Source organism: Triturus cristatus, chromosome 11, assembly GCF_964204655.1.
Source record: "Triturus cristatus chromosome 11, aTriCri1.1, whole genome shotgun sequence".
NCBI lineage: Eukaryota > Metazoa > Chordata > Amphibia > Caudata > Salamandridae > Triturus > Triturus cristatus.
Window position 1 is genome coordinate 574,413,529 of NC_140594.1, and position 27,505 is coordinate 574,441,033.

General features: G+C 42.6%; 1 protein-coding gene across 3 annotated transcripts in view; it reads left to right on the forward strand.

Annotated features, from left to right (window-relative positions):
* Positions 1–27,505, forward strand: part of DDHD2 (DDHD domain containing 2) — a 539,107-nt gene that overhangs the window by 166,317 nt on the left and 345,285 nt on the right. For all 3 annotated transcript variants that reach the window (XM_085633751.1, XM_085633749.1, XM_085633750.1), the window contains exon 5: positions 19,944–20,064. In XM_085633751.1, coding sequence (XP_085489877.1) covers positions 19,944–20,064 — 121 coding nt within the window. The remainder of the gene's footprint in view (positions 1–19,943; positions 20,065–27,505) is intronic.

Genomic DNA, 27,505 nt, shown 5'->3' on the forward strand with positions numbered 1-27,505 from the left:
GAGTGACTTAGGCTTGGAAAAAGATTTATTTTGCCAAGTAGAAATGGAGGTAATAAAAAACTGTCCTCAAATCTGCAAGGGCAGTCCTGAGACATGTTTTACAGTGCTACTTTAGTGGTTGGTACAATGAGTGCTGCAGCCCACTAGTAGCATTACATTTACGTGCCCAGGGTACATGTAGTACCATTTACTAGGAACTTATAAGTAAAATAAGTACCAATTAGGTGTATGCCAATTTTACCATGTCGGAGAGGAGAGGGCACATTGGTCAGCAAGGGAAAAGTGTACAGAGTCCTAATGCTGACAAAAACGATTATAGCAAAAATGAGGGAGTAAATAAAAAGGTGTGGGGGTGTGTGAAAGTACCACACCAACGATATTGGATGTAATAATTACTAATCCCCTTTCACATTTAGCCACTCCTTCACAACACCCCCTTATTCCAACAGAAATACTCGTTGTTTGCTCCAAAACCACTTGTATTAATTTATGTTCATACTGCCCCTTACATTAACCATCCTAGCTTCCTGTTTTTTCAAATTCTAAACACTTACATCTTGTACTTTAACTGCATTGTAAAGCACTTCCATTGCATTTAAAAGATCTGACCATTTCGCTGTACTCCTTATTTGGAAACCTGTGCCCAACCCTATTCATCTGCCTATAATTTCTGTTCATGTAGTTATTCATTCTCTCATGACTGTTTATTTTCTATCCAATTCCTTTGAACCCATAATTTTCATCTAATTGTTCCTCTCAAATAACCACCTAGGAAACCGCTTGGTAGTTGGTTGGTATCCCTCCAGTAACTCAAAAAGGAGACAATCTCCCAACATTACTCTTCTCTTTAACTCATCAGTACCATCAAACCCAATCTCCCCTATCCCCCCCCCCTCCCCCCCTGACAAAAAACACTGACCCGACCCAAGAGGACGAAGAAGAATCGAGGAGGAGCGGCCGTGGCTCCCATAGTGGCGGCGGTCAGGGAAGCAGCGGCTCCACATCTTCGCCGGGAAGGAGCCCGGAAAGCCGCCTCGAGGTCCGGTGCCAACCTATTGTGAGGTTGCAGCGTGCGGGCCGACGAGAGGAGGTCTATCGACGTGACGGCCTATCAGGAGAGACGGTGCCGCAGCTTTGAAACCCGCGCCCGCCTCCTTACCTCGACGAAGGACGGTGAGAGGGGGGGAGGTGACTAATAGAATCCCTAGACCTGCCCTCTCGCCCAGACCCCTGCTCAATACACTTCTATACATACAGCACACACCAACACTGAGGCTCCCTGTCCTCTATTGTGCATGCTCCTCAACTGTAGATCATCAGTACAGCACGCCACAGATATTGCTGAAGTTATACTCGCGGAAGAAATAGACATCACATTCCTCACAGAATCCTGGCTCAATGACCATTCTACCCCCATCCTAGACCTTCTCACCCCTCCAGGCTACATCATCATCAGACACGACAGACCGATCAAAACAGGCGGCGGCCTAGCTATCATTCACAAAGAAGGAATACAGCTTACCCTATTACAATCCACAGAATACATGACTCGTGAGTACCTAGGTGTTGAACTTACAGTCAAAGGCACCACGCCCATCAAATTTCACACCATCTACCATCCTCCTAGTGAACATACCCTCTTCGCTGAAGAACTAACTGACCTAATAACTCGTTTCTCCCTAACAGACATGGAAGACGTGTTCCTGGGTGACTTCAATATCCACTGAAACAACCCAGAAGACACCACAGCCCAGAACCTCTCCAACCTGCTTGAAATTACCAACCTCAAACAACTCTGCAATGAACCAACACACATGAAAGGAGCAACACTGGATGCGATCATCATCAAAAATGAGCTGGTCTCTCTGAGATTGATTTCTCCCATTGACTGGTCTGACCACCACCTCATACTGTTTAATATTGACTCACATGTCAGAAACCAACCAATACGATCTGACAAACCTAAGCCCTGGACCAGGAACATCAAAGGAGTCCCTATAACCGAACTGGAATCCAGAATTCATACCCATCTACAACCATCCCAGCCTTCCACGATGACAGCTGATGACCTCACAGCCCACTTTAATTCCACAATGACAGAGGTGTTAGATCAAGTAGCGCCACAAACTCAAACATTTGAGATCTATCAAAATGTAAATCTTGGTTCAACATGGACCTTAATAACGAAATACGACAACTCAGGCAATCGGAAAAGGCTTGGAGACTAAACCCTTCGACTCTTCACCTAGTGCAACTTAGATCAACCCAGTTGGCATATAAAAAACACATTTTTTGAGAAAAGGCCACTTTCTTCCGCAGCCAACTAGACCAGGTGAAGAATTGACCTAGAGAACTCTTCAACATTGTTAAAAGTAAAAAAAACGGCACACCCCCACAAGAAATAAAAGCCACCAAGGATCGATGCGAAGAAATCGCCAGCTTCTTCACAGGAAAAGTCACAAAGTTCAGCAATCCTTCATCCAAACCTCAAATCCTCCCTCCCTCGCAACCTGCCTCCCTTTAATCACCCTTGACCAAACAGATCCAAATCATACCACGGACAACTAGACCTGCTTCCAACTGAAAAATTACGCTAACTGGTCGAACTTCGAACTCATGTCGGAAAACGAGGTCTTCAATATAATTGTAAGCTTAAAGTGTACTTCCCACACTATGGACCCCCTCACATCCACAATAGTAAAAAATACTCAACCACATCATTGCCCCTTTCTGGACAAAAATCATCAACTCCTCTCTCACATCAGGTTGTGTCCCAGACTCCCTTCAACTAGGACAAATTACACCCATACTCAAGAAACCAGGGGCTGACCCCAATGAGCTCAACAACCTCAGACCTATCTCCAACCTCCCGTTCCTAGCTAAAACATTGGAGAAGTGCGTTCTCCAACAACTTAACAAACATATTGATGACTTCAACCTCCTCGACACCTTTCAATCGGGTTTCAGGAAAGGTTGTAGTACCGAAACAGTGATGTTCAATATTTCAGACAATATCCACAGAGCCTTAGATGAAGGTGAAGCCTGTCTACTCATCGACTTATCAGCGGCGTTTGACACAATAAATCATCCAGCATTACTTGAGACTCTGAAGAGGCGCTCTGGCATTAATGGCACAGTACTAGAATGGTACACTTCCTTCCTTCAGCACCGTTCGCAACAAATTAAAATCAACTCCCTACCTCTATGTACCAACACAAGTCACACTAGGGAGTCCCGCAAGGATCGATCCTCTCACCATCCCTCTTCAATCTCTTCATGGAACCCCTTGCAATTATTCTGAAACAAGCAGGGGTTCAATACCACCTATATGCAGATGACACACAAATATACTACAAAATCATATCACCCAGTGACGTCCGACACCTCAGTGTCACGCTAACCAAGATCCAAACTTGGTTTAACGCAAACCACTTAAAGCTGAACCCGGACAAAACAGAATTAATACTGTTCTCTACGAAAAGTACAAAAACAAAAAGGGAGGTACCCTAAACTTATTGATAGGGACAGGGTAAATATAAACAGGAAACAAACAAACAGTCCCTATATATATTTTTTTAGTTATCGTGTTATACACTAGAGTAATAAACCCAAAGGACCAAATAGATATAAGTATACAGTTCATAAGCCAACAACAATTGGTCAGTGCAACACAAAGAGCGAATAACAACCTTATTAAAAACGATGCAGACTTTATTCAGTAATATTACACAATAAAAATTCATAAAATTACAATATACAATTGAAATTTAAAAAGAAAAACATTTCGTTATAAACGTACATATTTTATAATGTTAGAAAACAGGAAAAGTCGACGCTGCGTTTCAGTGAGTCTTTGATTTGTCACCTTCTTCAGGACAGTTTTCTAAATGGTAGTTAGATTTTTAATTTGTAGAAGGAATCTTCTTGTAATTAAGGGCTGAGAATGTGCCACTTTTGTTGAAAATAAAACCTCTATTATATTAGAGGCCAGGTTAGGGTAGTTGTGTTTGCTGTGACCACCATTAATTTAATATTGTTCTTCAAAGGAGTCCATAGATTCAGCAGGCAAAAAAATGATGAAATTGTGCTAAAAGCTGATAAGCTGTGATTTCTTGCACATTAATTATGTTCCCAACATTTGCCGTTTATTTTGTATATTTTGGCTGTATGGAGATTTTTCTGATTATAACACCGTCCTGATCATCAAAGCAAACAGGTTGGTCACAATCCTAAAACAAGCAAGATGGCCTCCCTGCCAGCAGCAAAACAGCAACTTCCGGGTCAGGATACGTATGAAAAGTAACCACCGACCAATTCAAGACTGGCTCAAGAAACTTGATGCTCTAAACTGCTCCCTCGTCCAATCCCACTCGGTAAAGTCAATAGGCATTACCCTAGATAAGAACTTGTCAAAGAAGGACCACATCAAAAACTCTGCATAAGGTGCGCTTTACTCTCTAAAAATCCTCAAGAAAATTATACCTTTCATTCCCCAGGATGATCTCAAGCCAATAGTACAATCCTTAGTCCTTTCTAAACTAGACTATGGGAACGCCATCCTAACAGGGACACCAGAAGCTCACCTGCCTTAACATGGCAGCTCGACTCATTACTGGTGTAAAAAGATTTGAACACGATCACACCAACCCTCAACACACTCAACTAGCTTCCCATGGAAGGTAGATGTATTTACAAACTGCCCTGCATCACACACAAGGCCCTTCATGCCCATTCCCCCAACTACCTAAATAGCAAACTGGTAAAAGCAGGAAAATCCAGAACTCTGAGAAGCACCAACTCACTTTTTCTCATCCCTCCGAAACTGAAAAGGAAAACGACTCAGTGCCGATCCTTCTCTGGTAACATAACCAAGATGTGGAACGGACTCCCTATTGACCTCAGATGCAACCCCTCCTTCTCTTGCTTCAAAAAGGACCTGAAACGCCTTCTCCTCAACCAATACTTTACCGACCAAGTCAGCTCACCTAGGCATCAATGACCTAGTGGACTCCCCTCTCACTTTGACCTTTAAGGATGGTGGTTATCTGTTTCAACTACCTGCATTTTTCTCCCCTTCACTGTATACATAAGTATTATGTACTTGCTTATATCTTTATGCATCCTCCTGTCCTGCGTTGTAATGCAATTTTTCTTTTCCTTTGTGTATGTAAAGTGCTCTGATACCCACGGGTTTAGCTAGCGCTATATAAAAACTTTATGAATAAATCCAGTAACCAAATATGGAATTGTTCTATAAGCTAACAACGCGGTCTACAAAGACTTCTTGCAGCTGATGTTGGATCTAAAAGTTAATACTGTCCTTTACCATGTGAATACGCCTCTCAACTTGGCCTTTTGCATCCAGATAGTTTGCCACAACTCGCCTATGCCTTAACGCACTTTTCTTTAAATAAAAAAAAAAACCTCCCAACTTCTCACTAGTGAAATCAATCTAATTTTCAGAAACCGGGTAACAATCTCTGACAAATATGTCCTCTAAAAACTCAGTAGTCGACATCTTCACTTACTTCTATATTTACCTATGGCCACTGCAAGTTATAAGCAACTAAGGGTATAGCCAGCAGGTTTTTTTGGGAGAGTAACCACAAGCAGCTCAGTTATGCGGATTAGCGACTTCCTCTGTGGACCATGGGGTAGATCAAAAGTGTTTGAAGGAATTACACATTCGAGCTGACTTGTTACACTGACAACATATTAGGCATTCTTGAACCAATTTATTCACCGTGACTGCCAAGATGTGCAATTACGTCACCAAGTTATACAGATAATCTCCAGCCCGAAGTAAGATGGCTGCTACTTTGTGAATGACGACACCACGTTGTCATCAACTATGCACAATTGCGTTTGCATTGCGTGGCCGAATGGTGGAATTAGTCTGGCATTGCCTGACAGGGCCATCATGGCAGAAGATGTCTGTGTGCCTTCGTAGTTGCCTGCTCAACCCTGTTCGTTTCATTACTCCTCTGCTTTGTATGTTTGTTGCCCTTATGACACCCAGCAGCTTCTACAGCGTCCCACCGCAAGCCAAAACAAACATTTCCTGTTCCTCGCCAGTGTTGGAGATCTTGGTTCGCACAAGATGCCTTCAGATGCGGTTGAAGTGCTGGAAAGATTTTATTCAGCAAGTAAAAGGAGCGATGGCAACATTAGTGCGTACCCCACACAGACCTCTCGCAAATGACTCTTCAGTTTAAAACATACACTTTCCATCTTTCAGCCACATTTACTCAAGCACCTGAGAACAGACATATTCTACACTCCATAAAACACCCCATACCACACCTCATCTGATATGTGTGTCTCAGTACCACCCTCTGTGTACGTGAGCCTAACTAACCCTTTCTGTGTATTTTGTGTGTATGTTGCTCCATATGCCCCTTTCTGTATGTGTAGCACCTTGTAGCACTGCTGGACTACTTTTAATATCTCTCTGTGTGCATCTACATGTGTCTCTAACAATCTGTGACTGATGTGATGTGTCTGTGCGTGTGTGATGTCTTTATGCTTTCTTTTTGTTCCTGTCTGAATGTCTTTTGCAGTCTTTGTGCCAATATGTGTGTCAGGTGGACACTGCCTATCTAGATGTTTCACTAAGTGCCATTATGTGCCGCTGAGTGCCAAGATAGGCACACAGACTGTATCTCTACTTGTGTGTTTTGCCAGTCTACTTTACTGTATACTGGAGCCCGTGTCTACGTTTTTAGGTCTCGCATACGCAGCGCTGCATAGGAGAGAGACCTAATGCCATCGGCACAGCTTTGGGGGTAAAAACGTGCACGCGTTGCATTGCTTGCAATGGCAACGCGTGCACGTCTGGCGATTTCCTTGCGGGAGCGCGCGGCTCCATGTGGTGGCGCCATATGGTCGCACGCTCCCGCAAGGGAATCTCGCAGGCCCCCTCCCCTGCGCGATTATGGGCATATACATACATTTCTACATTAATGCACATATTTGCCTCCATTAAAGAGGAAGCTGCAATACACATTTTGTCAGTGCACAGAGAACAAGCATTGGCATAGCCAATAGGTCTCACTTTTGGGACCTTATAAGTATGTTTACTTTTGCTATAATCGCGGCACGTAAAGCGCGGTTTCCGCGATTATAGCAAAAGTAATGAAATAGAAAAAAACATCTATTTCTTTACTTTTGCTATAATCGCGGCACCCGCGCTTTACGTGCCGCGATTATAGCAAAAGTAAATATACTTATTAGGTCCCAAAAGCGAGACCTATTGGCTATGCCAATGCTTGTTCTCTGTGCACTGACAAAATGTGTATTGCAGCTTCCTCTTTAATGGAGGCTAATATGTGCATTAATGTAGAAATGTATGTATATGCCCATCGCTGTGGCATTGTAGGATCTGGAAAAATGTCTATTACAACAGTATTGTAAATAATCATTGGCAAAGCACAAATATCTCATCTTTAAAGTGTGAGTGCTGCGTTATTAGTGCTGCCAATGGTTGTTTGCTTTCTCATTGTCAAACAGTTAACGAAAATTAAAAAAAATAGCTGCCAATGCATCACAACACATGCTTTCAAGGGCAGTCATCTTGTAATGTTTTTTTCTCATAAGAAAATGAATTCCATGTTTGCCACCCTTTCCATGATGTCCGGCAGTTTGTGAACTATAAATTTGATTTAAAAAGTATGTTGGCAATGCAAAAAGAAAGAAATGAGAGGCTGGGTAGTATTCTGCAGCTGCTGGGCCCTTGCACAAAAAGTTATAATTGAAAAAAGAACAGCTAAATAAAGCAGGGAGCGGAGGCGGAGCAACGGATGAGCACAGGTGGCATTGAGAAGTAGGAACAGAGGTAGAGGGCAGAGACGTTAGGAAGAATGAGCAGATAGGGAGACGGGAGGAAAACACATGCACCCTTGTAGTACTAAAATACCAATAGAAAAGTAGTTCTCTTCTTTCAGCAGTGGCAGGATATCAGTCACCCAATCAGAAACTGGTAAAGCAGCTATGCGTTCAGGTGCGGGAGAAATACAAAAATAGGGAAGAGAGTCATTGAATAAGGAGCAGGGAACTGAGATAGACAAGAAAGCCATCCAATCATAAGCAAGGAACTGACCCAAAGTCTGCACCATGTTTTATTTTGGAGACAATATCTCTTCGACAGCTTTATCTGTTTTTTAGGCAAAACCTAAAAATGGAAAAGTATTTGCCTTGAAGTGACAATGTGGAAATAATACATATTTGTGCACTACTGCATTGTAGAAGAGGCACTATGTAATAATGTGCTGATAAGGGGTTGTAATGTTTGTACGCAGGGCTTGGAATTATGATTATATGCCATAAAGTACTACTGACATTTGAACCCCATCATGTGCTGTTGATGTGGCAATAAGTATGGGTCTATTATAGTCATGGAACTAATGTATAGACTTAATGATGTGAGAACTTTGTGTCAACAGGGGGACACAGATTTGTTTTTGGGGTGGGTGCACGCTGTAGAATCGGATCAGGACTGGAAGTGGGTGCCGGTAAAGGCACTACATGATCACTAGTACTGTTAAGAGTTCTGGTGTTGCGAGTCTGCTTCAGTGCTAACCATTTGCAAGCATTATTTAACTATAAAGATCAGATCCGATTTAAAGGTACAATTTGAACCTCATCCGATTGAAAGTGATTATTTGACCAAATGTGCATCTCAAAAAAAGAATTACAATCAGTGTTCCCACAAATTAAATGGGGAAGACAATATATTCTGTGTACTTTTATCTATGTTCCGTTTAGGTGTGACAAACGTTACAACCATATATGGTTTTAAATGCACCATTTACCACAACATTTCTTTAAAACCTATCATGTGAGGCCCACCCCATAATATTGCATGTAACTCCTATCCAGTTTTGACCAATGTTATTGCCTCTTTGCTTTAAAAGACAGCCTTAGTCTATTCTTTTCGAAACACTTCTGAGAAAACCTATCCAGGTTTGACCGATGTTGCTGGCCTAGCGTACTTTAAACTACTTAATTTTCCACGTTTTCCTAAAATTTATTGGTAAAATTATCCAACACTAGCTTTACCCAATGTTACTGGCCCCGTTTGATAATGGACACCCTTTGACATGTATTTTCCCAGAACTTCCTTGGGGCGAACCTACATGCTTGTTTAAGTCCTAAATGGTTTTAACCAAGTTGATGCCATTTGGTGCCATAACATGCTTAACTTACCATAAACTATGCCTGCAGTATATCTGCCAGTTAGTACCCAAACATTGTCTCTTGAATCACAGTTTATGAAAATTGCACAGTTTTCAGTTTTTTGCCCATATCTGCAATCTTTCCAGTCTGGCTGTCATGTTTGTTGGGCGAGCTTTACGTTTAAGCAGACCAATTTAAAAGAGTAAGAGTAGCACAGGTTTCTGAAATCCCACCCAGCTCAACTGAAAGTTTTCTTGAGGGTTGCTAAAGAGGCTCAATCTATTCTATTGGGACGTAACATAAACTGTAACTTGTTAAAAATGGAGCTCGTGAGCTCACAACTCTGTGAAGAGTTGCTAATCAATGAGATTGAGACCTCATCAATGGTAACTAAATAAACCATGCATTAACAAAGGTACCTCATACCACTGTGGAAGACCGTCAGTCAGATGTATTACGTTAGGACAATTGTACAGGAATGTATGAAAGATATTAAGTTGATTAGAAGCCTGTTTAACTGAGTGGTTTATAAAAGGCTGACGTTTGACCTCCGTAGATATAAATAATTGGATAATGACATTTTTGAAGATGGTGAGGTTTAGGCTATGGTCCCAGCAAAGAAACTTCGCGAAGAGCAGGGGCTAGCAAACAGTAGTGCAGAAGGTGCAGTGGCACCACAGCCTATTGTTGTAAAGATCCTAATAGAGCCCGGTTATTGATGCCTTTTTCTTCCGGGGTGGGGGGGGGGGGGGGGAGAGACCCATTTTCCTTGTTTGTACTGGGATCCATGGCACACTTGCTTTGCTTCTGTGAAAAGAGCAGAGCTGCTTCAAGATTTGAAACTAGTGCAGGAATCCAAGCGAGAAGGAGGGATCCACATACTTTGTTTATCCAGGTTTCATTGAAGAAGGTAAAGAGATCATTGTAACCATTATTGCGAACTATGAATCAAGTCACGCATGTTTTAACGTTTGTACATTGATAGCTTTGCAGATTCTATGAACTTTTTACAGGGTAACATTCGCCTGAAATGTGGACATATTTTTCATAACTTTAAAAAGAACAGATTCTTAGTTTTAGTCTGGTATTTTAAAGACTGGTTAGTGCTTTGGTAACATGACCAGTTCGACACTTTGACAAGTCCAGAAGATTGTATTTGATAGAGACTTCTAGCCGCAGATTTCTTACCTTGGAATATTCCTCAGGCATCAGATTGGATCCAGAAAATATTGAGTTGGCGTCAATTGGCTCTGCATCAGCGTCGTCCAGACCAGTGATATGCGCGCTGCCTATATAGCTGCCACCCCAGCACGCGTACATTAGTTCTTCTCTTTCCACACCATCAGCGCAAATCGGGAGAAAGCTGCCTCACCCCTTTTTTAGACTATCATTTTTTACTTTTTTTCAAAGTTCTTTTTTAGCTAAGCTCTCAGTGTGCGTTAAGGAGGTCCCTCAAAAAACGGTGGGTTTAAACCTTGTGGATCCTGTCACAGGCAGATGTTTGTGATAGACCCCCACGTGGTTTGATTGTGGTGCCTGGAACCGGGCCAAAACTCCAAAGCCTGCCCAGTCTGTCAAGCAGTGTACTCCAAGGCCGTTCAGGAGCATGCCCTGAAACTCCAGCTCACCCAACACCAGACGACTCCGCACTACTCCAGGTCCTGGTTATGAGGAAGGTCTCAGGCTCGCTTTTGGAGTTTTTCCCGATGGTCATTGTCACGCTCCATTCCAGTGGTGCTGTTCTCAGTGCCGCCGCCGGCTCTTGTCTGTGCTGACCCCATCAGTACACTGACTCCGATATGTAGCTCGATCCACGTCGACCCCAGCACCGGCAAGACAAAGAACATCCGGGTCAGAGATGGTACCTCCCTTTACTGACAGGCCCTATGGGGAATACAATTGGGACAAATTTGAGGCTCTCTATGGTTATCCGACCCTTTCGCTGATATCAGGTATGAAGTACTGGCAGATGCCAGTGGTCTGGACACCTCTCCTGACACTGGCCTGGTCGCACCTAGTATGGCTACGAGGAAGGGGCTTAATTTGCCATGGTGGTGATGAGGGTGGCTGAGGTCCTGGATGTAACACTGCCCTCAGTTGCTGTCAAGACTAATGTCTTGACAGAGGTGCTTCAACCCAGGGTAGACCCCACTGAACCTCTAATCCCCTCTAATGAACCCCTCACTGATGTCCTGCTCAGGTCCTGGGCCAAGCATTGCAACGTCGCTCCTGTGCACAGGATGATTGTCCAATGCTGTTGTGTTGGGCAATCCCAGCTTTCCTCACCGAGCACCCCACCTTTCAGGCCTCCATCTCCAAGATTAACCCATGTGCATTCCCTACCAAACCACCAGATAGGGAATCAAAGAGGCTAGACACCTTCTCCAAGGGGATTTTCTATCCCACCAGCCTTGCACTGCGGTCCGTGAACACTGCGTGCCTCGTGAGACCGTATTCCGTACAGTATGGTTACGCACGTGCTGCCCATGGTCTTGGACAAGACGCGAGCCATACTGTCCCAGGTTATTGCCAATGGCAGGGACGCAGCAAAGCCAACAATACAGTGCGGACTGTACACAGCAGACTTGCTAGGAGGAGCATTAGCATCGTCTGTGGCAGTTTGTCGCCAAGCCTGGCTGAGGTCAACTGGCTTTTCTGGGGATATCCAAGCATACCTTATGGACATGCCCTTCAGTGGCACTCACATGTTTGGCGATAAGGCAGATTTAGTGCTTGAGCACGTTAAGGACGGTAAACAGTCAGAATATCGAGAGCAAAATATTGTGATACAGAAATATCGACTGCCAGAATATCGTGGTCAAGAATATCGAGTTTAAGGTAAGAAATATCGTTTTCCAAAATATCGAAGTCATGAATATCTTTTGCAAAAATATAGTTGTTAAAAATATTGTTGTTGTAGTTAGTGTTGTATATTTTAGTGTGTATTTTAAATGTATGTGCTATATTTTTTTGTCTAAGTATTGCATTTTTTTTTATGTATGTTATATTTTTAGAAGTTATTAATTTTATTTTAATTAAATTTTGCGTTTTAGTTCCGTAGCAAGTTGTGGATTTATAGGGCAATAGGGTGGGAAGTAATTTAATTATAATAAATTGAATATTAATTATTGATAATTGTGCAAAATAATTTATTAAAAAATTATTAATTTGTTAATAATTATTAATTGCTTGGTAAATATGTTAATTGTGTCATTTTTAGGAGCAGGTTGTAGGTTGATAGGGGAGTAGGGTGAGAAGTAATTTAATTTTAATGAATGTATTAAATTTGTATATAATATTGATTAAATATTATTTTATAATGTTAATTGTGTGAATTAATTTATTAATAAATATTTATATTTTGATTGTTAATTGTTATTAATTTATTAATTGTTAATCTTGTTAATTGTGTAATCTTTTTACGAAATTGGTGGTGGTATTTATAGGGGATTATGGTGGGAGGTAGTTTATTTTTAATTTACGAAATTGGTGGTGGTATTTATAGGGGATTATGGTGGGAGGTAGTTTATTTTTAATTAAGTCTTTGTTAATTGATGCTAATTAATTAAATTTTAATTTTGTCAATTTTGTAATAATTTTGATGTGTGAGTTGTGGTGTTTATAGTGGTAAATATTGGGAAGTAAATGTTTTTGAAATGAATTAATTATTTGTTAATTGATATTAATTTATTAATGTAAAATTAGTTATGTAAATTATGTAAATATTTTTTAGGTGTGTGTTTTGGTGTTTAATGGGGTATAGGGTGGAACGTTATTTAGTTTAAATCAATTAATCATTACTTGATCATTAATATTCATTTATTAACAAATATTTTTGTTAATTGTTTAGTTTTATTTTGTTTGGGTATTTCTGTTCTATAGCTGTAATGTTTTGTTAGTACATTAATTATTACCTTTTTAAATGTGTTTTTTAATTATTCATATTTGTATAATTGTTAACTAATTGTGTTAATTATGGAGGTACACTTTTTTTAAAATTTCGATGTGTGTTGTAAATTGTGTGGTGTTGTAGGGTAGGAAAAAAATATTACTTTTATGTAATTTGTAACTTTTTGGATTAAAATACATTTTTATTACAAGATAGATATTTGTTTGTATTTTTTTTATTAAACAAGTAATATTTTTATGTAAATGTAAATTTTTTGCTACATTATATTATGTTTCTATGTTTTGTAAATTTTGATATTTTTATATATGTTTTGTTTTTGGATTTTTTATTTAATTTTGTATTGTAGTAGATATTTGATTTTTGTTGTTGTGGGAATAGTAATTTTTACCCCTCCGATATCCAACACTTTCGCTAATTTGCACTCGCCGGAGTGGGAATAGTAATTTTTACCCCTCCGCTATCCAATACTTTCCCTACTGTTGCACCTGCTGGAGTGGGAATAGTAAATTATTTCCCTCCGCTATCAAACATTTTCCCTTCTGTTGCATTCATTGGAGTGGGAATAGTTAATTATTCCCCTCCGCTATCCAACACTTTCCCTACTGTTGCACTGGCTGGAGTCGGACTAGTAATTTTTATCTCTCCGCTATCCAACACTTTCCATACTGTTGCACTCATTGGAGTGGGAATAGAATTTTTTTTCCCCTCGCTATCCAACACTTTCCCTACTGTTGCACTCGCTTGAGTGAGAATAGTAATTTTTATCTCTCCGCTATCCAACACTTTCCCTACTGTTGCAATGGCTGGAGTGGGACTAGTAATTTTTATCTCGCCGCTATCCAACACTTTCCCTACTGTTGCACTGGCTGGAGTGGGACTAGTAATTTTTATCTGTCCCCTATCCAACACTTTCCCTACTGTTGCACCTGCTAGAGTGGGAATAGTAAATTATTTCCCTCCGCTATCAAACATTTTCCCTTCTGTTGCATTCATTGGAGTGGGAATAGTAAATTATTCCCCTTCGCTATCCAACACCTTCCGTACTGTTGCACTCGCTGGAGTGGGAATAGTAATTTTTATTCCTCCGCTATCAAACATTTTCCCTTCTATTGCATTAATTGGAGTGGGAATAGTAAATTATTCCCCTCCGCTATCCAACACTTTCCCTACTGTTGCACTAGCTTGAGTGAGAATAGTAATTTTTATCTCTCCACTATCCAACACTTTCCCTACTGTTGCACTGGCTGAGGTGGGACTAGTAATTTTTATCTCTCCGCTATCCAACACTTTCCCTACTGTTACACTGGCTGGAGTGGGACTAGTAATTTTTATCTCTCCCCTATCCAAAACTTTCCCTACTGTTGCACTCATTGGAGTGGGAATAGTAAATTTTTTCCCCTCGCAATCCAACACTTTCACTTCTTTTGCAATTATTGGATTGGGAATAGTAAATTATTCACCTCCACTATCCAACACTTTCCCTACTGTTGCACTCGGAGCGGGAATAGTCATTTTTTCCCCTATGCTATCCAACAGTTTCCCTATTATTGCACTCAATGTAGTGTAAAATGTACTTTAAAAAAATGAATAAACATTTGTTTTTAATTTTTATGTTTCAGGTGTATGTATAATGATTTATTAATTATTATTAAGTACATATATATATATTTCATTTTATATATGCATGTTTAATTTATTGTTACATTAAATTCATTACTTATAATTGTTAACATTTACAAAAAAATCATTTTTTTTTAAGTTAGATGTATTATTTAATTTATTTTTCGTTATTTTTTATACATATAAAAACAACGATATTTTGTACTTCTATATTTTTAACAACGATATTTGTTTTACGATATTTTAGTACTTACCATTATGAAGATAGGAGGTCCATATTTTTGACATCGATATTTATGTCCCGATATTTTGGTAACACAAACTTTTTTGAACTCTATATTCTGTCAGTGATCCGTTAAGGACATTCCATGATCCCACGGCAGCCCCATTCTGCCTTTCAGCCTTCCGTGGCTATGGTAAGGGCTACCAGTTCTGTCCTTTTCCGCCAGCCGCCACGGCCAGCAGACTCCTCAGTCCTTTTGCGGTCGCGAATACTGTTTCCACGAGCCTTGTGGGACACAAGACCAGAGGTATGCCCAGTCCGCCACCCCCTCACCTCCACTCACTCCTCCCCAAGGCAGTTGCAGCCTCCACACCCCATTATGGGCAACCGGTCGGCAGCAGGATCCACACCACCTGCCCCAATGGCTGTCTATTATCTCGTACAAACTGGCTTCTCCGATTTGTTCAAGCAGGGTTGAACCCTTCTATTCACAGTAACCCCACTGCCTATGTAATCATCTTCAGATTGGCTGATGGAGGGCCACCTACCCTTCTGTGTCAGTAAGTACAGGCTCCTCTGGCCAAAGAAGATATCGAAAGGGTGCCAACATCAGAAGTAGATCGTAGTTGATATTCCTGCTACTTACTGGTGCCAAAGAAGGGCGGAGACCTCAGCCCTATCTTAGATTTGCGCCCTCTCAATTACTTCCTGCAAAAGAAGAAAATCAAGATGCTCACTTCGGTTCTGGTCCTGTCTGCCCTGGAGACTTGAAGATAGCGCTGAACTTGCAGAAGACATATTTCCATATACCTGTTCTGCCAACTCACAGGAGTTATCTGCGGTTCGCGATGTGCCAAGAGCACTTTCTGTTCACTGTGCTCCTGTTCAGTCTTACCACCGCCCCTCGAGTGTCCACAAAGGTGATGGCAGTGGTGGAAGCTTATTTGCGGAGGTCATGGGTTATAGTCTTCCCCTACCTCGATGACTGGCTATTGAAAGCGGGCTTGCCCCAGGCAGTCGTCTCCCACCTCCAGACTACTACATCCCCCCTGAATTCCCTGAGGTTTACTCTGGTCTCCAGCAGAGTCTGAGTTTCACATCAACTTGTTGGAGCTTAGAGCGATATGCCTGGCATTAAAATATATCTTTCTAGGGGAGTTTGGTTCAGGTATTCATGAACAACATCACCGCCATGTGGTATTGCAACAAACAGGGCGGGGTTTGTCAAGAGGCCCGGTGTGCCTGGGCATGGGCTGGAACGTCAGGACATTTTCCTGGTTGTACAACACCTGGCAGGCTTGTTGAACTCCATGGCGGACAAACTCAGCCATCAATGCCTAGTAGATCACGAATTACATCTCCATCCGGAGGTAGTGCAAGGTTTCTTCTGCGACTTAGGAGGACCTTAGTTAGATCTGTTCGCTACCGCTTAGAATGCGCCATGTCAGCACTTCTACGTGTTGGAGTTTCCAAGGCAGCTCTTTCTCAGAGAAGCATTTCGTCTCGAGTGGGATTTAGGACTCTTTCCACCAATACTACTCCTGCCACAGGTTCTGAAGAAGATCGTTGCGGACCGAACCAAAGTCATCCTTGTGACTCCGGACTGGGAACTGAGAATATGGTTTGCCGAACTCCTGAACATGAGCATCTTTCCTTTGGTCATGCTGCCCCTTCTGGAGGATCTCATTTCTAGCAAGAGTGTAGGGTTCTACACCTTCATGCATGGAGATTGAGCTGCAGCAGTTGACCATTTCTGGTCTTCCCTTGGAAGTCTGGGAAGTTATTCCAGACATCCATCTACAAAGACTGTATACGGCTGCCATTGGGCCAAGTTTGTAGCTTGGTGTGCCAAGCAGCATGTTGAACTTCTTCTTGCACCTTTGTCTGAGTTATTGTTGTTTGTTTCATCTTTAGCAGCGGCGGCCGGTGCAGATAAGCGCGGTGGGTTGGGGGCGGGGGGATTCGACAGACAACAGAATAGATCAAAATAAATAAATAAGTAAAACCTATTCCGTAGTCTGTTGGCTTCCTTACCCCGCCCCACTGTGCTTACCTGCAACGTCTGTGACTGATCTTTAGCCCACAAGGCTTTGCTTTGGGCAAAGTTAAAGGGCATCTTTTGGCCATTTCAGCTTTCTTATGGTTGCTGGATTAGCCCTTCCTGTTCAAGTCACCTCTGGTGTGTTGAAGTCCTTCCAGGAAACAAGTCACATTTCCTAAACCCTTCATTATGCCCCAATACAATCTTAACTTGGTACTAACCTTTTTGATGTGTTCGCCCTTCGAGCCCATGCATAGCTGCTCTCTGAGCCTATTGACAATCAAACCGTCGGCCATCACTTCGATCAGAAGGGTTAATGAGCTACAGTTGCACTCTGTACACCCTCCATAAACCAGCTTCTTCCCAGACAGACTGGTACTCCACACCTGTGCCTCTTTTCTGCCTAAGGTGGTGATGCTTTTCCACACTGGCCAAAGCATCATGCTGCCAACCTTCTTTGCTCTGCCTCACCCTTCTAAAGAGGAAGAGGGACTCCATCTTCTGGACCTAAAAAGAGCGTTGTTGTTCTACATCTCTCACCAAGGAACACCGGGTGGATGAGCAACTCTTTTTTCAGTTTATTGGTGCGAAGAAAGGATAAGCAGTGCAGAAAATGACCATCTCCAGATGGATTCTGATCTGCATTAAGATCTGCAACAAACTGGCAAAGAAGCAATCCCCTGAAGGCTTGCAGGCTCATTCCACTAGAGCTAAGGCTGTGACCACTGTGTTGGCTCGCATAGTCCCTGTCCTGGACATCTGGGAGGTTGTTATGTGTGCTTCTCTGCACACATTTGCAAAACACTACTACCTTGACAGTCAGATCCATCATTCTTTTTTTGTTTATTTTTCGGCATTTATCCATAAATCATCACAAGTTGTTCATAATACAACAATAAGTAATGTTCGTTAGGTGAATGAAAAGATACACCCACCTCATGCATACATTACCAGTATTCTGGTAGCAGGATCCACAATATTATGGAGGGTGTCTGGATATATGGGGAAAATAGAAGTTATACCCAAAACAACATAAAGCACCCTATTCAGTAGAGGAGTAGCCAATGTGTGCATCGCAAGAGAAAACACCCAACTAAACAGTAACTAGTAACGCCCTTTGGCTGGCGTTGCTATGTCCAGCTAGTTGGAGGTGCGGCCTTATGAGTGGCAGAAGTACACTACCAACATGGGAATATAGGCGACTGGCAACGTGAGGGGGGAGAAACCAAAAAGGAAAAAAGTGGTGGGAAAGCGGGGGCAGCTTCGACATGCTCCTCCCCAGAGGGCACAGTGCCCCTAGTGATGTTTAGAAAGCATGTGTGTGTAAGTGAGGGGTTACCTGTTAGCTCAGTAAGGTCATCTCTGTGGCACATCACATCAGGTGTGACTGCCGGGGGAGGGGAGGGGGCACAGATTCATACTGTCAAACAATTTGAGGACATTTGTGTCCCCTACCGCCAGTAGAAATCCAATCTAGCCGCAGATTCCTTACTGACCCTCCCAACATGCCCGCTTCTGCGAACGGGTTTCTTCTAACTAGAAGACTTCTGTAGTCCTTGGTATCTGTACACTAGTCCTTCAACCTTCTGACGTGGTGGAAAAGTCACAAAACAAACTCATGTCAGCGTGCTGTGGTGGCGCCTATATATGGTCACTTCCGATAAGGCCAACGCGTAGCCAAACAACACCATCTACCAGCGAGGAGGTACTTCTCAAGATTTTCTGGATCCAGTCTGCTGCCTGGGGAATATTCTAAGGTAAGGAGGGGTTTGTGGCTAAATCGAGGCTCTACCAGATAAAACGTTACAGAAAGTAAGTTACTTGTTGTTTTTTTTAACAACACATTTTATTGAGTTTACAACCTCCAGTGGGCAAACCCCAGTATGCATCAGAGAGGCAAATAACAAAATGCGAGGACAAAAGATACTGGAGAGGGTCTCACCAGAAGATCTGTAACGTATTTGGTCCAACAACCCACCCCACACCCCAGTTCCCAAGAAGAACAATATAGACAAATATTATCACAGAAATAAGTCCACAGCTGCAACCAAGAAAAACATTAGACTGGGGAGTCACTGACAACCAGCCACTCAATAGGGTCAGGGTTAGCAGGCTGTACAAGGAAGGACAGGTCGATACCCCTGTATTTTGCCCACCTAGTCCAAATTTTCCCATGTTTCTGTTGGCACCCCCGTGCCTGAAATACCACCACCTCGGCCGACATACATTTGTCTAAGGCCATTTTCCATGCCGCCACCCCAAGAGGGGAGGGAGATTTCCAATGCTGCGCAATGTCGTGCTTGGCCAAGGTGAGGCCTAGGAACAGAAGATGTCGCTTATATCTGTTTCCCCCGATGTCTTCTGTGCCGCGTAGAAGTGTAAGTTTAGGGTCTGCCGAGATGTTCCAACCTAACACCCGCCTCAGACAGGACAACACACACGACCAAAACTGTTGTAGTGCGCCGCATCCCCAGACGGTGTGGAGAAACGACCCATCCTCACAGTTACAGCGGAGGCATGTAGGGGACCGAATAGCTCCCATCTTCCACAGGCAAAGGTGAGTGTAATATATTCTGTGTATGTATTTAAACTGACTCAGCCTGTACCTAGAGGAGACGGCAGCATATCTAGGGCTGGCAAGGGCCTCTGTCCAATCATCGTCCGTCAGGGCTGGTAAATCTGCCTCCCACTCCGCCCTAGTCTTATGTATGTTCGTCTTGTAGTGTGTAGTCAAAGTTTGATAGATTTGACGAATTTTGTGTCCTCCTAGATCCCCCAGTAACAGTCCACCCTCCAGTGGGTGGAATTCGGGCAGGGACTTAAGGTGCTTTATCAGGGGGGACAGGGCATGGCGGAGCTGAAGATACTTATGAAACTGAGATTTATGAAGGTCAAACTCCTCCAGTAAGTTACTTGTTTGATGAAGCACTTGACGTGATTGTTACCCAGGCAATTATTTTTCTGTCTTTTGCAAGCTTATGGTTCACTACTACCCAGTAGGAGAGCCAGATGAATGGGGCGTAACCCCTACGGAGATGGGTCGTCCACGAACAGTGAAACGAGGGATAGAAGCCATTGGTGTGGAAATCCCCTCTGGTAAGTGATTAGTGATCTCTTTTCTTGTCACATCTGTAATGAGTGCATTCTGACCTTGTACATTTCCTTATCCTTAGGGGTTAGTGTCTACATGTTTGAATTGTTTTGAGACACATTTAAAGTAATGAGTTCTTAAATTCCACAAAAAATTCTCCAGGAGCTCACACACGACAATCCAAAAGTGTGCTCTAGATGTAGGGGGTGTCTTGCGCTACCTCTCTAATGTGCTGTGACCTTGACTGTGAAGAATGTATTGGATTTATCAGTATAATACTCTTGGATACTAAAGACCCTTACTGGTTTGTGTGCTCAATTGAAACATTTGCTAACAAAACATTGTTAACCTATAACAATAAGCATAGGAGAAAACAATAATTTGGATTATTTCCCTTTTTGAACATTGTTTTAAGTGCCAAGGGGTTGGGTGTACCACTAATTTGCTGTAATTGCCTGATGTTGGCAACTATAAATGTAGTGTAAGGATCCAACAGGAAATTGGTACAGAAGAATTGAAGGCCTTAGTTGTGAGCTTAAGAAGGCAAAATGACAGTGGAAGGAGGTACATATATTGAGTTATGAGGAGATTGGGAAGAAGAAACCCAAATGAAGAAAATTTCAGCTTTGGGAATGTTGAGACAGGGGAAATGGTCACCTCTCTAAGATTCTCTTGTGGACAAATAGAAAGAAATCTGAGCATTGACAGTCATAAAAGGAGTAAAAAGTGCAAAATGTATGTTTTGAATAATTACTCCTTCCTTCAGAACCCTCATCATGATATCCATCCCAGACTTGAGGCTAAAAATGTAAGATTATTTCAGCAAGTGCAATTCACCAGTGCATAGTACTTTTGTGATGTCAGATGCAGATTTGGATGATGTCCTTGGTGAAAATGATAAATGAGGACCATAAAAAACATAGATTATCTGTTTCTTTTGCTTCATTCGTCACAGATTCTGGGAAGCGGAGATCACCAAATCTTCCACATTATTTCTCTTTCTCTCTTTTTTGTTTTGAGATTTCTGACTGGAGAATTCAATCATGTCCCCTCCTGAGTCATTAGGGTTCTGCCCATATGATCACTACTGCATTCAAATGTATGTGACAGACCAACACATGGGTTGTGTCTGGAGTCTGTGGGACAATCAAGGTTGAAATATGTGTGAAGTCTCAGACGAGATGGATCTTAAAGCCATTCACAAAAGTGATGCCAAACTTATGAGGGCCTCACAAAGAGAAGTGTAGCAGTAAAAGTCCTAAGCTGACAACGTGTTCCCCTCTTCCACACTTTCAGGTCGACATAAAAAATGTTTTCTTCCACTGCATCTGGATCATTGGGATAAGCTTTCAAAGAGGCCTAGGGAAAAACTTTTCTCTGAGCCTGTCGCAATCCTATCCTAATAAAAATTCCTATGGGTAAATTTTTCTACCAAAGGACCTTACAAGGAGCAGACCATGGCATTTGAGAAAACATGACAATATATAATATGATCCAACTGGAAACCGGTGGCATACTTTGGAATCCTTTATTGTTCCACTACCTCTTGGAGCACTGTCCGGCCCAGTCATGACACCTTCAGCTTCAACCTAGCTCCTGCATACCATTTCTTATGGTGGGATCCAGCTCCACTCCAGTGGCTTAGGCCAAAATGAATTATCGATCTTCTCAAAGAATCCCCGTAACCCTCCCACCATGTTTTTCTTCTGAGGAGATTCTTTTTATTTGCTCAACTTGTTTTCCATCTTGGCCTCTGTGAAAGGTAGAAAATTAGGCAGGACTCATGTCACCTAACTAATTATTATATTTATGTGCCCGATTAGTCACTTAAGGCAATTACCTATGAATCAGCGACTGACACCGCTTCAGTGGTACGAGTGGTTTGCAAAAGCTGATAAAAGTTTTAGATCCAGCTTGTAGACTAAGAAGTGGTTCATGATGAGGAGTGTGCGAGAACAGTACAGATATCCAAGAGGTAGTACATTGCCAGAGATGAGTAACATTTGATTTTCTGAGCCTTGAAACAAAATTCAGCCAGGGATAAAACAGAAAAATAAAGCATACAAATAAAGCTGGCCAAGAATAGAATCCAAGCACAAGAACACAAACTTACTATAACACGGGTAAAAAGTTTCAGAAGTGGCAAAAATATCTACATCAGAAAGTGGAGTATAATATTCCAGTCTCTCACAAGATGCTGGCAAACGTTTTGAGCTTGTTATGTTATGGTATGTTAACTGAGATTTATAGAGCGCATAATCACCGGCAGGTCTCTTAGCGCTTTGAGAGAGTGGCCAAAGCCCACCAGCAGCCACAGATACAACACTTGGAGGGGCTTTAGGCTGTGTCCAGAGCCTCCCGAAACAGGAAGTTCTTGAGTTGTTTCCTGAAAGGGAGGAGTGCGGGTTCCTTGCGAACTATGTCCGTCCGTCAAGCACCTGGTTGCTAGCCACAAAAAGATTTGTCCTCTCTAGAGGAGACATGAGTGTAATGATGAAAGCTCTGTTGGTCCTTGTGTTGGGCCTGGCAGCCACAACAATGGTGTCACACAACCGAACCTCTGGTTGGAAGTGTTCATTTTCAGATTCAAAATAACTGGCCTTGTAATTATTGCTCTGCATAAGGCAGTTTATCAGCAAGCAGGGCAGTCTTCATTTTTTGCCTTCAGGTTACAAAGCAACTGCATCCAAATTCCCTCGGTCATAGAATGTATTCCCACTCTAAAAGAAGTGTGTCTAAATTCCGGCCTTTAGTTATTTGCGAAGCTAGGAGCTGTGTTAAAGCTCCAGGGGCATTTTTAATTGGTGTTTTAATTTGTTTTTGCATCATTTGCACATTTACCTGCTGATCTCTTAACCCGAAATCCCGTTAATTTGTACTTGACGGTCCCTGCATGTTAGAGCGGGCTACCATCTTTGGTTAGTGGTCTAGTTGTTGGCCACTTTCTGACTATAAATGAGCTCGGTGACGCGACCACGCAGCGGGGGCGCCGCTGGTGTGTCGAAGGCACACCAAAGGCAAGCCCGTCTGCACCCGTCTGCGACGAAGGGCCATACCCCCTGCCCGTTTCCCCACAGGTAAACGCCTCTACCCTTTGGACCACCCCCTTAGATTAAAGGGGGTCAATAATGACAAATGTTTTCATTCCATTGCTCTAACAAGGAATGATTCCATCTGTTCCCATTGCTCCTTTAAACTCTGTCCGACCCTTAAACCCCAGGTCGCTCCGCAGAACCGGAAACTTTACAAAATGTTTCTTTTAAACTGTAGGTCGTTACCCAAACACTCTGCAGAAATTTCTATCCTACTAGAGGAGGAACTCCCGGATGCTCTTATTTATAAAGTTTATTTATAAAGTTTTATAAAGCGCGAACATGACCAAAATGTTGGTGTTGGAGCGCTGTACCAACTAATAAATAGCATCAAATATACAAGGAGCAAAATATAGAATATACAGCTTTGAAAGATAATACAAAGAGACATAGTGAAAACACCAGCAAAGAAATCAAATTGGCATGGATAGTCGCCTCAGATAGGAAGGAGATTAGTCAGTAGTCTCATTTTTTATTTGTTTTTTAAAAGAACGAATGAAGGGATGGTCCTGATCTCTGGGGGAAGAGAGTTCCAAATTCTTGGGGCAATTCCTTTTTGTGAAATTTGAGGGGTTTCAGCAGTAGCGAGCATGTACTACGAGAAGCTCTATTCCTTCTGGATAGCACCCGTTTCTGAGCCAGATAGCGAGGAGTGTTGTGATGGATGGCTTTGTACGTCATGCATGCTATTTTTAGGTGGATCCTAGATTCATAAGGTAACCAGTTCAGAGAGTGGAGGGCTGGGGTGATGTGATCATTTTTGCTTTACGCCTGTGATGAGCTGTGCAGCAACATTGAGGATAGCCCTCAACAGTGCTAGTTTTATTTCGGTGGGCCAACAAGGGTAGCATTCCCATAGTCAAGTTTGGAGATCACGAGATCCTGAACCGCCATCTCGAGATCTGCATTGGGCAGGAAAGGCTTTAGTTTTCTTAAGACGTGGATATGGAAATTGGCCCCACTGGTTGTGGAGCTGATGTGATTCATCACGGAGAGGTTGTTGTCTAGTGTTATTCCTAGGGATTTTGCTGAATCAGCAATATGTGGGGTACAGTTCAAGGCGGTGAGTAGTGGGAGCCAGTCTTTGATGTTAGAGGTGGGGTTGGGAGGCGAGATTAATAGGAATACAGTTTTAAGGGCGTAAGGTTTGAGGTGGTTAAGTGTTAACCAGTGTTGAGTTTTGTTCAAGATGTTATTGAGAGTGCTGATCTCTGTAGTAGAGGTAATCTTCATGTACAATTGCGTATCATCAGCGTACATATGGTAGGAGATGTTGGAGTATTTCAGTCAGGGGTTCCATGTAAAGATTAAACAGGGTAGGCGAAAGTGAAGAACCTTGGGGAACGCTGATAGTGACCAGTGTCTGATCGGATAAGTCATGATTGATTAGGACTTGTTGAGATCTGTTTTGTAGGAATGAACAGACCCATTTTAAGACCGTACCAGAGAGACCCATCCTAAGTTCTAAGAGGTTCAGGAGGGTTTCATGTTTGACTGTGTCAAACGCTGATGATAGGTCAAGAAGGATTAAAAGACCGGATTTATTATGATCGAGAAAGCATAAAGCATCGTCGACAATGTGGACCATGGCAGTTTCAGTACTGTGACCTGGTCTGAAACCAGTTTGGCAGTGGTCAAGAAGATGGTTCTGGTCAATGTGATTGCAGAGTTGTTGATGAACACATTTTTCCAGGAGCTTGGCTAAGGTTGGGATGCTCGAAATGGGGTGAAAATTGTTGGGATCAGAGAGGTTTGCGTCTGGCTTTTTTAGTATAGGTGTGACTTGTCCACTTTTTAGACAAGAGGCGTTGATAATTCTGTTCCATAGGGGTATCGGGGGGTGTGAAGTTTCCTTGAGGAATTTGGAGGGGAGAGGGTCATTGAAGTGGTTGGAAAGTTTAGTGGAAGACAGTTGTTTTGAGATGTCAGTGTCCTCAAATGTCTGAAAGATGGAACACAAGGCATTGTTTTTAGGTTTAAAGCTAAGGTTGCTAGGACAAATTTCCTGCGAAGTGGAGGTGCATTGTGACTGGGTTTTAGCCGGTAAACAATTCACAGCAATGCGGAGCTCATTGTCAATTGACTTACTTTTATAAACCAAAAAGGAGGAAAATGTTTGACAATTAGGTAGGGTTGTAGTGTCAGATGTGGAGGATTTACGCTTCCCATTAGTTTGTTGTTTCACTCGTTCAAAGAGTGTTTTGGGACGGTTGAAGGCTGTATCCAGTTGCTGATGGAAAAATGATGATTTGGCACTTCTTATGCACCTATTGTAGTTCCTTCTTTTTTTACGCAACAGTTTAAGGTTTGAAAGAGATGAGGTCCGTCTCCACACTCTTTCTGCCACGTCTAAGGGCATGACATTCCTAGTTAAGGCTACAGTTGAACCAGGTATTGGTTCGACTTATCGGGACTCTCTTTAGTTGTTTGGGGGCAATGGAGTCCATGATGTTAGACATAGAGCTAAGGTAGTGCTTAGTGAGATCTTGAGCATCAACCATATCAGTGGGAGGAGACAAGAGGTTAAGGCTGGTGGCAGATATCATGTTTGGATTGAGATTGAGGGTGTTTCTGATACAATGTTTAGCTTTCACAGGCTGGCCTTTGTGGATGGTTGCCTTTTCAACAATGGAGAAGGTGATGCAGTGATGATCGATCCAGTCGCAGGGTGAAATAGAATCCAATAATATGGTATTTTCCTTGGCTATGATTAAGTCTGAGATGGCCCCTTTTATATGAGTTGGGCAATTACAGACTTGGGTTAGGTTGAGGGCCTGGAGGAAAGCCTTAAAGCAATTCACTAGTGGATCCTTAGTGTCATTCAAGTGAATGTTGAAGTCACCTAGGAAAATCTGGTTGTTGTATGGGGTAAGGTTGGTGGAGATGATCTCCATGATTTGTTCGATGAAGGTAAGATTATCACCTGGGGGATGGTAGAAAGTGTGCAGAGTGCAGGTGGAGTTGTCTTTGGTAGAGATATTGATCATCATATATTCACAGCCAGATGTTGGAGAGAAAAGTGATTGTTTGACAGAGAGGGTTGATCGACAAATACAAGCAATACCGCCCCCAAGACGGATAGCGTGATCTTGACAGATGATAGAGTAACTGGGTGGAACCAGGATATCTAGTATAGTAGAAGAGGAATCATTTAGCCAAGTTTCAGTGAGAATTAGTAGATCCAGGTCCAAGTTGAGTAATAAATCCTGTATGTCGGCAGCGTGTTTCACTGCTGATCTGCAGTTGAGTAGTGAGTAGTTGAGTAGTGAGCACCGAAACTTGGCTTAGCAACGAGTCGGACCCTGACCTCATACAATCCTTCCCCCCTGGCTACCACATCCTGTGGAAAGACCGCGAAATAGGCAAATATGGTGGCATTGCCATCATACATAAAAGTCAGTTCAAATGTCGTATTACAGCATATTTGCGATAGGATTCTCGGCTATTCATACATTCTCAGGCACTTTAATTTATTGTCCCCCTGGAGCCCATGGACAATTTCTTTAACTTCTTCCCAAAACTGCCACCAACCTAGCCAGCTCCCCCTCCAACTTTACGATATTGGGAGATCACAATCTTCATCTAGACGACCCCGCAAACTCAGTCGCCTCTGAGTTAGTTAGAAATCTGGCAGCATCTCAGCTCAAACAAAATGTTATTGGCTCCACTCACTCCAAAGCTCATTTACTTGACCCAGTCTTTTCTAACATTGAATTATTGGTGGGGGTTCCTATTCCCCTGCCTTGGTCAGATCACTTCCTGATTCCCCTTTCCTGGGGCACCACCCGCCCTCCGCTCTCCTCCGGCACGGTCAGTAGCTCGGAACGCATGTGGTCAAAACTCCCGTTAGAACAGTGGGTCTCAATTCTTCAAGACCCCAGGCCCACCCTAGAACTTAACCCCATTGTTGCTAACAATAAATTTAACCAGTGGATCGAGTCCTTTTGGACCGCGTTCTCCCCAAAAAATGTATTCAGAACAAAGTCAGGACCAATACATCCCTGTGGTACTCCCCCATGCTCCGTGAATAAAAACAAGTCTGCAAAAGACTTGAAAGAATATTGAGAATGGACTACTCTGCATCAAGCAAATTGAAATATAGGGATGCCATTAAGGTCTATCAAGCGGAAATCAAATCTGCGCAAGCCACATATAATGAAGAAAAAATCAGCCTTGTGTCCAACTCCCTGTGGGAAATCATCCGCATCGCAAAGAATCTTCTTGAGCCCCCTCCAGTTCCCACTGATGGCGCCCTCGCTCGCTGTAACGAACTGGCAGAGTTCTTCCACCAAAAAATTCAACCTATATACATTACCTTCCCTCACACGGCTTGCCACAGCGATCCGTCGCTTTT